General features: G+C 33.6%; 1 protein-coding gene across 1 annotated transcript; it reads right to left on the minus strand.

Annotated features, from left to right (window-relative positions):
* Positions 1-4,623: 4,623 nt before the first annotated feature.
* LOC103507463 (synaptic vesicular amine transporter) lies at positions 4,624-10,434 on the minus strand. Its single transcript, XM_017443342.2, has 10 exons — positions 10,288-10,434; positions 9,932-9,990; positions 9,605-9,688; positions 9,157-9,339; positions 7,740-7,841; positions 7,015-7,189; positions 6,708-6,759; positions 5,842-6,025; positions 5,273-5,406; positions 4,624-4,902 (listed from the first exon to the last, which is right to left on the minus strand). The coding sequence occupies exons 1-10, from the start codon at positions 10,377-10,379 to the stop codon at positions 4,834-4,836; spliced, it is 1,134 nt and encodes a 377-aa protein (XP_017298831.1). The 5' UTR covers positions 10,380-10,434; the 3' UTR covers positions 4,624-4,833.
* Positions 10,435-10,454: the final 20 nt, after the last annotated feature.

The raw sequence follows: 10,454 nt of genomic DNA on the forward strand, positions 1-10,454 counted from the left end.
ATTGTAGATTTTCACGTTTTCTTCTTAATTTTATTAATTATTATAATTTAATATTCTGCTCCCTCCTGTTTCCTTTTTATTTTTTGTTGAACATACTTCTAATTCTAAATCCCAGAGTCTTTTGTCAAACTCAAAATACTCACGAGTAAGCTATCATTAAAAGTTGAAGACAAAACATGTAGGTGTAGCTAGCTAGTTATTTACCATTATATACTCGTATTTTATTTTTAGGAAAAAGATTTTACAGGTGTAAGGTAGTGCAAATGAAACAAATACAAGACACAACTTATAAGTTTTCATGAGGGAAAAAGGAAAAAAAAACTGCTTGGGGTAACTTTGAACCTTTTTATAGAGAATATTAGAATTACACGTTTAACTAATCTACAAATAACTAAATAAGTACTACCTACATGTAAATTCTAATATAGGTTCTACCTACATATAAATTTTAATATAATCTTCTAATGCTTGGAAAAGATTTCGGAAACATTGACTTGAAAATCTCAATATGCCCCTTGGTCAAAAAGTTTAGTCTACTTAAACTTGAAAGCTATTAAGTACTTGGCATTTTAACGGGGGACCTCAGTCATGGTTTTTGTAACTTTTTACTCGTATTTATTTTTTTTATTTATTATTATTATTATTTTTTTAATTTGTAGTTACCGAGATCATGTCCAATATCAGAAACAATTGGAACAATTGGGCTTGGGCAATAATATATTTTGGTTTATAATATGTCCAGATTGTCTACTCTTGTTTCGTCATTTTCTCCTTTTATTTGCATTGATGAAGTATTAATAGAAAGTAAAAAATAAATGAAATGATAGGTTTTCTAGTGCCTAATGAAACTACAACGTTAATAAAACAACCCGTAAATTGTTCAACACTACCACTACAAGAAGCTAATAAATTACTATGTATGTTATAAGTTATAAGTAGAACAATTGGAACAATTGGGCTTGGGCAATAATATATTTTGGTTTATAATATGTCCAGATTGTCTACTCTTGTTTCGTCATTTTCTCCTTTTATTTGCATTGATGAAGTATTAATAGAAAGTAAAAAATAAATGAAATGATAGGTTTTCTAGTGCCTAATGAAACTACAACGTTAATAAAACAACCCGTAAATTGTTCAACACTACCACTACAAGAAGCTAATAAATTACTAGTATGTTATAAGTAGACATCGGATTATATGCATCCAAAAAGTGTCAAATTATGCAACATAGTCAAATTAAATAAATAAATGCCGTTTCTTTGTGTTATTATTATTATTATATCACCACTTTGGTGCTCACTCCAGCATGGGATGATTTTCCAAATATCTCAATAATCTAGCGCTTAATGTTTACCTACCATGCTGGCACCAGTCGCTGTGTGCATTTGTATTTTACATTTTTACAGTATGCATCAAATTGCATTTACAATATTCATTTTCACATAATCCGAAGTCTTGTAATACCTACTTTATTTCTTTCTAATTATCGAGTCTATTCTACTCACACCTACTTCTAAATCTAAGTAAATTTAAATGATCTAATTCTACGAGTATTTATATGTGTATAATCCAATAATTTGTGAAGAAAAAAAGTGCTACAAAATAACTAAAAGTAGCTATTGAAATACAGAAGAATAAGATAAGGAAATATTAATAATAAATGCCGTTTCTTCGTGTTATCATATCAAAACTTTGGTGCTCACTGCAGCATAGGATTTTCCATATACAATCCTAATAATCCAGCGCTTAATTTTTACTTACCATGCTGGCACCGGTCGCGGCCCAAGGAGATATTGGGAAAATCCTACAATACTGCAGTGAGCACCAAAAATTCTTAAAATAAGGAAATATTAGTAAAAAATAAAACGTATTTAGAAGATAAACTACATGCTAAAGTCATAATCACTAGTAAAATCTACTTGTATATTAAATCTAGAAATATGTGCTACTACGTGAATAAACAAATGTGCTACTACAGTGAGGAAAAAAAAGTGCTACTAAAGTGCAAGAATGAAAAATTTAGTGATAGTCTAAACATCAATAAGAAGTGCCTTTAGTGCATGAATATTTACTAAAAATTAAATAAATAGATAAATGCCGTTTCTTTGTGTCATTATATCACAACGTTGGTGCTCACTGCAGCATAGTAGGATTTTCCAAATATCTCAATAAATAATTCAGCGCTTAATGTTTAGCTACCATGCTGACACCGGCACCGGATATATATTCTACTACATAGCTATTTTAATGAAGTGCTATTAAAACATGGGGTAGATGAAGAAGAAAAGAAAAAACTACTAAAGGAACTACAAGTGCGTAAAAATATCTAGAAGGAAAAATTTCTACTAAGAAAAATCCAAAATGGAAAAAAATCTACTCATAAGTGATCAATTAAATCTGATAAAACTAAGTGCTAATAGGTGAAAATTCAAACAATATGAAGTGGCACTACGTAAAACGTGAAGGAGAAATAAAAAAAGGTACTATGTACGTGATATGCTAGTACAAAGAATGCTACTAGACCAAGAGTTTTTCTAAACCAATGATAACAGTAAATAAATTATTATTATTAAATATAAGATTTTTTAAATTTATTTATTTAGATTTTTTAATATTACACATTGTAATTTATGTACCTAATTTTAAATAACGAAGAAAATAGAGCATCTAACTGTATGGTAATAAAAATAAATGCCTACTCACTTTTATGTATTTGCAGAAATATGTAACTGCAAATATTAACTCGTAATTTTACTCTAAACTATCTGGATTTATAAATTTAGCTAAACAATTTGAAAAAATGATACTTGAACGAAGAGCAGATGAGATTTCATTTTATGAATGGAACCGAAAATTGTGTTGTATGGTGTAGACAAAACAAAATTGTAAGATATTAGTTCTACTTTAATATCACAGTTTGAAGTCCTAAAACTGAATTTTAGAATTTCTAAGTACCTACCAGTTCTAGAAAATAAACAAGTGTTCACTTACTAACTCCAGGGTTTCATTGTTTTCCTTTTGATTGCGTTCAAAATACCCTTGCTTAGGTGTTTATTTAGTACCTAGGAACAACTTTACTGAAAAGTTTGTACATGGTTGATATGGCTATATTCTTGAATTTCTAATAGCTTAGCTTGATTATTAAGGTAAATAATCAAGTGATATGTTTCAATTTCTGACAGTTTTAGCTTTTAGACAGCATACCATTTGTCCAAGTTAATATTTCTGTCATGAGATGATGATTTCTGTGATATGTTTCAATTTCTGACAGTTTTAGCTTTTAGACAGCATACCATTTGTCCAAGTTAATATTGCTGTCATGAGATGATGATTTCCGTACTATTGTCCTTTCAAATATAGATCTGTCTGACCATTTTAATTTTAATACCATCAAAATGACCGGGAAGAAAATTATGTTATCATTCAATGAAAAATAAAATAATCAGAAAATAATGTGTTTTATCTGCAGGGAAGTATGCCTGATAAAAATAATGATTACCTATACTTGTAGGCTAATATCCGAATCAAAAAGAGGTAAACATAATATTCAGTACAATGATGCGCCTTGTCGAAAATGAGATAGCTAAAGTTTGTGTAAAACAAAATTCACTAAACTACTGAAGTAAAAAGCTTTGTAACTTTAATGATATGAAAACAAAAATAAACTTCATGTTAGAGTGTATTGTATCAGTAGAATAAATTATTTGCTATACACCTTAAAATAATATAATCTAATTTACTTAGTTATCTAACTTTATAAATAGGTAATGGTTATCAGATTTATCATTTAAATTTAAATGTCTCGAGTTGCTGATAAAATGGAGGGAGGTCTAAAATTTATTTTAAACAAAAACATTTTCACTATTGAACTTGCTATAACAATAATTGTATTTACTATAATCATATCTATTTTATTATTATTTATTTTTTCAAGTATATTGCGATATATAGTACAAATACTCGTATGTACCATTAACATCAAATATTTTACCAATGTGTGTACATAGAACAAAAATGAATGAGTTTATTATTATTATTGATTTTTTTCATACTATCAAGAACAGAATTAAACGTTAAGAACAGATGTACCTGGTTTTTTAAAGGTGAAGTCAAACGTTAGACATGTCAACGCACTTTCCTTTCGCTAGGACTGAAGAGCATAGAAATCTAATCTTTTGATCAAATTTGTTATTGTAAAATGTAAATGCAATTTCTTTGTGTTACTGTTATTATGTCACAACTTTGGTGCTCACTGCAGCATTGTAGGATTTTTCCCAATACATATCTCAATAATCCTAACAACCAATGTAGCTCACCTAATATATCATGAAAGCAACAGATTTTACCGCTTAAAACTCACAGGGTTCGAAAAGCAACCAAAGAGAATCCGAGTGAATCGAACCCGGGTCTCCCGCGTGCAAGGCGAGTGCAGTGACCACTACGCCATGGGAGCTGACCAAATTTGTTATTGCTTTTGTTCGGCCAACACTTTTGTCCAAATTTGAACGAAAATCTTCCTGAAGGATAAATAACCAAGCTTAATAATAATAGTATAAATCTAGCTCAAGAATCACCCAAACTCACTCAAATTTCTTGACCCCGCCGGGAATCGAACCCGGGTCTCCCGCGTGCAAGGCGAGTGCAGTGACCACTACGCCATGGGAGCTGACCAAATTTGTTATTGCTTTTGTTCGGCCAACACTTTTGTCCAAATTTGAACGAAAATCTCCCTGAAGGATAAATAACCAAGCTTAATAATAATAGTATAAATCTAGCTCAAGAATCACCCAAACTCACTCTTTAGTACACAGCTGGGTGATTCAATTCTGAATGCTATTCGTCATCATCCTCTTCATTCTGGTACGTTATGTATCTCACAGATGATTTCTCATTGATCAGTGTCTGTGAAGAAAAAAATAAATAAATAAACTACAATACATAATATATGTACTCGGACATGCATAGTAAAGCTATGATGCCTTCCATGGAATTCACTTCTTCTCAGATATGACCAGAACAAAATGCTATTCGTCATCATCCTCTTCATTCTGGTACGTTATGTATCTCACAGATGATTTCTCATTGATCAGTGTCTGTGAAGAAAAAAAAAATAATAATAATGTACTCGGACATGCATAGTAAAGCTATGATGCCTTCCATGGAATTCACTTCTTCTCAGATATGACCAGAACAGTCATAACAGTTAAGTTCAATAGCTTATGACTAATGATATAATAATAAATATTATGTATTGAAATACCTGTCTACCAACCTTTTTCTCCTCTTTGGTTGGAGGATTGCGCAATAGATACAGCAATGGGGCGTACATGAAATCCAAGATGGCAATAATGAACAGCATCCATTCGAAGCCGATTGTGTTGACCAACGTTCCACTCATTGCTGGACCTATTTCAAACAGTTAAATAAAGGATTCAGCGGTAAAACTCGAAGAAGAAGAAGAAGAAGAAGAAAAAGATAAAATTGTGCCTTTAGAAATTTTTGAACTATGTAGGTATGTAGCCGTAGCATAGTAAGAGAGAAATGCTAGAACAGCCTCCTTCCTGCTCAACAGGAGGCTTCCAAGAGGACAAAGGATACCATATTTGAGGGATACTGATATGCACGAAAAAAAGGGGTACCTAACTAGAAAAACACTGAAACCGTTTCCAATGGCAGTGGGTCATAAAAATGCTAGAACAGCCTCCTTCCTGCTCAACAGCAGGCTTCCAAGAGGACAAAGGATACCATATTTGAGGGATACTGATATGCACGAAGAAAAGGGGTACCTAACTAGAAAAACACTGAAACCGTTTCCATTGGCAGTGGGTCATAGTGTCTTACCAATAGCAAATCCAAGGCAAAACGCCACGTCTCCTATAGCGTAGACACTACCATACACTGCCGTGTGCCGAATGTCAACCAAGTAGCCTAGTTCAGGCATCATTGAGGAATCCACCATGCCTATAGCAAAGCCTAGACCAGCGTTGGGCACAATGAGATGATTGATATTCCGAGCCAATGGAATCTACAAGAAAAAAAGAAATAGGATAAAAATATGCCAGAGAATTTACCAGGGATGTTGGAAAATTTGAAGGAGGAAGAACACTTACCATCATTAAGCAAATCCCAATAATCAGAAGACCCAGCAATGCTGCTAAATACCTAAAAAAAAATAATAATAAAAAAAGTGTTAAATTAGTAATGCATTTCAAAGTAATGCAAGCTCTTATGAGTCCATTCCTCACACCTAAATCATATATTAGGTGATTGATGGATACCTATATGCTAACTACCTGCGACTTCCTCTGTGCCCATTCATACCTTACCCTAGGATGTTACAGGTAAGTTGGAAAGATATCTGCATATGAGATCATGATACTATTAGGTGATTGATGGATACCTATATGCTAACTACCTGCGAGTTCATCTGTGCCCATTCATACCTTACCCTAGGATTTTTTTGACGTTTTTCGTGTTCACCCTGTATACGAGTTATGTCATCTCTCATTGGTAAGTATGTATGTACTTGAAAATAAAAGGTCAATTTTTCATAAGGCTACGAGTTCAATACCACAGACCTCTGAGTTGAAGAATTATGATGCATCTATTGAAATTTTTGACTCGGGCATGAAACTGAACTTCTTGTCTGCCAAGCCAGTTTGATCCGGAACTAGGTAAATCAAATTTGAAGGAGGAAGAACACTTACCATCATTAAGCAAATCCCAATAATCAGAAGACCCAGCAATGCTGCTAAATACCTAAAAAAAATAAAAAAGTGTTAAATTAGTAATGCATTTCAAAGTAATGCAAGCTCTTATGAGTCCATTCCTCACATCTAAATCATAAAGATTTAAAGGGACTTACATATCAATACTTATCTATTGTTGTGGTTCCTAAATTAAGTTAACTAAAGTAAAATAAGACCAATTATTATCATGGAAATGCAGCCTTTTTTGAATTTCATCATTTTACAGTACGCATCAAAATAATGTACGTATGTAATGTAATCTCACCTTCCCATCCGATGACCCAAAGGTCCAAACAAGTTGGTGCCTATCAGATAGGATATACTGGCGGGCAGAAAAGATACCCCCTGTTGCCATTTGTCAGCTCCCATTGTGTCCATCATCCATATCGGCAAGGAAGGTTCCAACATAGCTATGCCCGTATTGGCAAATGTGATAGCACCTGAAAATAAACAAATCAGCAAGTAGCGTTCAATAGGGAATTGCGCAATTATCTTCCCATCTGGTATGCTAGACACAGTGTGTTTTACATGCACTTGAATCGGAGAAGAAATGACAAAGATTAGGGAATTGCGCAATTATCTTCCCATCTGGTATGCTAGACACAGTGTGTTTTACATGCACTTGAATCGGAGGAGAAATGACAAAGATATACTCTGAAATGTTGAAGAACAACTCAGTGGGATGAATACATTTCTCCACCGATTTAATTTCGAGCACTTGAAGCCGATTTACAGAGAAGTATCGACAGTGATACCTACTGAAGTTTCCAAGTAAGTAACGTAAATTAGGCCCAGAAACTAGGTACCTATAGAGTTGACGACTTGGTACATGACCACCGATTTAATTTCGAGCACTTGAAGCCGATTTACAGAGAAGTATCGACAGTGATACCTACGGAAGTTTCCAAGTAAGTAACGTAACGTAAATTAGGCCCAGAAACTAGGTACCTATAGAGTTGACGACTTGGTACATGAGTACAATGTACATACCTGCAGCAATGAGGATATAAGGATCCATGACAAGTGATTTCAAAGTTGGAGGCTCCACTTCTTGTTTGACTACGCCAGGTTGTAAGAGAAGCAGTTGAAGCACTGGAAGAAAATCAATACTGACTCAGGACTTTTGAGGTCAAGAAGTCAAAAATAACTAGGTACCAAATTTCTTTGTATCAAAGGAAGTCAGCCAGGGAAAACATGAGACTTCATAAGCAATAATAATTCAGTTCAATATATCCAATCTTATGAATGATGGACAAATGTCTCAAATAAAAGATGTCCTGAAATTGAACAATGTGCAAAGTTTAGAAAGTGTTTACTACAAATTGCTCGAAGTTTAAAAAAATATCCGTGTACAAAATACATAAATAGCTTGAAAAAATGTCTCAAATAAAAGATGTCCTGAAATTGAACAATGTGCAAAGTTTAAAAAGTGTTTACTACAAATTGCTCGAAGTTTAAAAAAAATATCCGTGTACAAAATACATAAATAGCTTGAAGAATTGGATAAGAAGATCATATAAAAAGATTAGTCAAAGTTCTACTAAGTGTTTACTATGCACTACTTTTTAAAATTGAATTTCTGATAATAGCTATGAATGAAAGCTGCTATACAAAATATTTACTGTAGGTGCAAAATTTGCTACAAGAACGTGTTAAGTAACTAGTAATGTGTGAATATGTGATCTATCTAAACAGAGAGAAGAGATACATGTAAACCTTAAATTAAAGTGAAAAGGTGCATTGAATTGAAAACTGAAGAACAGAGCACTGCAACTTCTTCCGTTAGCATAAGATAATGTAGTTTGCAATAATTGTCAGTTCAACAGAGAAACATACCTTTATCTGGTAACTTATTCGTAGATTTTCACATTGACACTAATGCATGAGGAATTAACACCTGAAATGTTAGTTTTTGCTTTAGAAATTGACTCTATTCTTGGAATCTGGGATGCTTCTGAGGCAACGATAAAGAATGTAATATAACTTTCGATCAAAAATACACCCAGACAAACTCCAGTGTATTGGGTACTTATTTCCGACTTACCTATCCACATGTACGGTACATAAACATAATACAGTAGTACAGTACGTAGAAAGATACTGCGATATTGATCCATTTTTTGCATATTGCTGGTTAAAGTTTGTTTTATTATATCATTAACATTGATTTAACGATAAAGAATGTAATATAACTTTCGATCAAAAATACACCCAGACAAACTCCAGTGTATTGGGTACTTATTTCCGACTTACCTAAATATCCACATGTACGGTACATAAACATAATACAGTAGTACAGTACGTAGAAAGATACTGCGATATTGATCCATTTTTTGCATATTGCTGGTTAAAGTTTGTTTTATTATATCATTAACATTGATTTTTATTTATTTATAGTTACACTTACATCCATCACCCAGTGCAAGCGCGGACAAAATCAAGAACGGCGCAGTTTTTCCGACAAACTGATACATGATACCTCCGAATGGCGGACCTATAAGAACTCCCAGGGCCAAGCCCCCCAGTGCTATGCCCATCGCATTACCCCGCTCTCGATCGTCAGGATACCGCTCAGCCAACATCCCCATTCCTAAAATCGGACAAAAGGAAATATGTATACTGAGAATTACTGACAGGCGTGAGGCTATTGAGAATTTGAGATGTAATAAAAGTGAGAAATTGAGCAAGTCATATTCGCAGAGCTGATATTCCCTAGTTTAGCTTTACGAATAAAACAAAACTATTCCCCCTCCCATGAGAATCTCGAGATTTAAAAATTAAATACTAATTTCCCCATAAATTAGAAAGTAGGAAAGTGGAGTCTCTATCATACCTGACAATTGTCAATACCATACCTGACACACTTGAGCAAGATGATCCAATGCCTTGCAGAGATCTTGCCAGAAACAGAACGCCATACGTTCTTCCGAAAGCAAAAACTGTAAAGATATTCAAGAAGAAATACATTTTGGAGTGGGTTATGGTAAATCCTAAGCAGATATTCTGAACTTCCCCAAAAAAAAAAACCTTTAGTGTTGGTACTTGGTTAATTATCTAGAGTTGGCAGTACCCTAAAAGAAAAAGCCATGGATAGAAGGGGCTTGGATAGCAAAAACTAAAGCGTTTTGGACCGTAAATCCATAAAATTTGTTGGTAAAATCTTTGATAAATGACAAACTTACTTAAAGTGGAAAGGAACATGATGACAAAGCCAGTGAACATCGGGAGACTGTACCCTACCCTGTGAAACAAATAACACGTTGGTTACCAAAAATGAATAATAAACCATGCAATTGTGTTAATAGATTTGAAATTTAATTTTTAAGGTAAGGTAAAGGTCTCCAAGTAAAGAGATGACCCAAATTCAAACAGGTCACTTTCAGCAAGTTCCTATTTTATCATATTTGAAGATTATCACCCTGATTCAAGGAATGAAGTACGATTGAAAGTTTAAAAAAAAGTTTACGGATATGAACTAAAAGCATGGCTCCATGAGAGTCTTTTAGGACGGAAAATGCATAAAGTAAACAGAACGTACCTATGTGTGAGAATACCGACCAATGGATTGGCTAGCAGCTGGACAAAGGCTTTTGACCCGAACATCACCCCCACCGCTTTGGTTTCTCCCATGAGATATTTGTGGCGATTTTCTCGGGCCACATCTTCTGGTGTCTTTTGAGTTATATTTGCTAGAACGGAAAAAAA

The sequence above is a fragment of the Diaphorina citri genome, unplaced genomic scaffold, assembly GCF_000475195.1.
Source record: "Diaphorina citri unplaced genomic scaffold, Diaci psyllid genome assembly version 1.1 scaffold315, whole genome shotgun sequence".
Lineage (NCBI taxonomy): Eukaryota > Metazoa > Arthropoda > Insecta > Hemiptera > Psyllidae > Diaphorina > Diaphorina citri.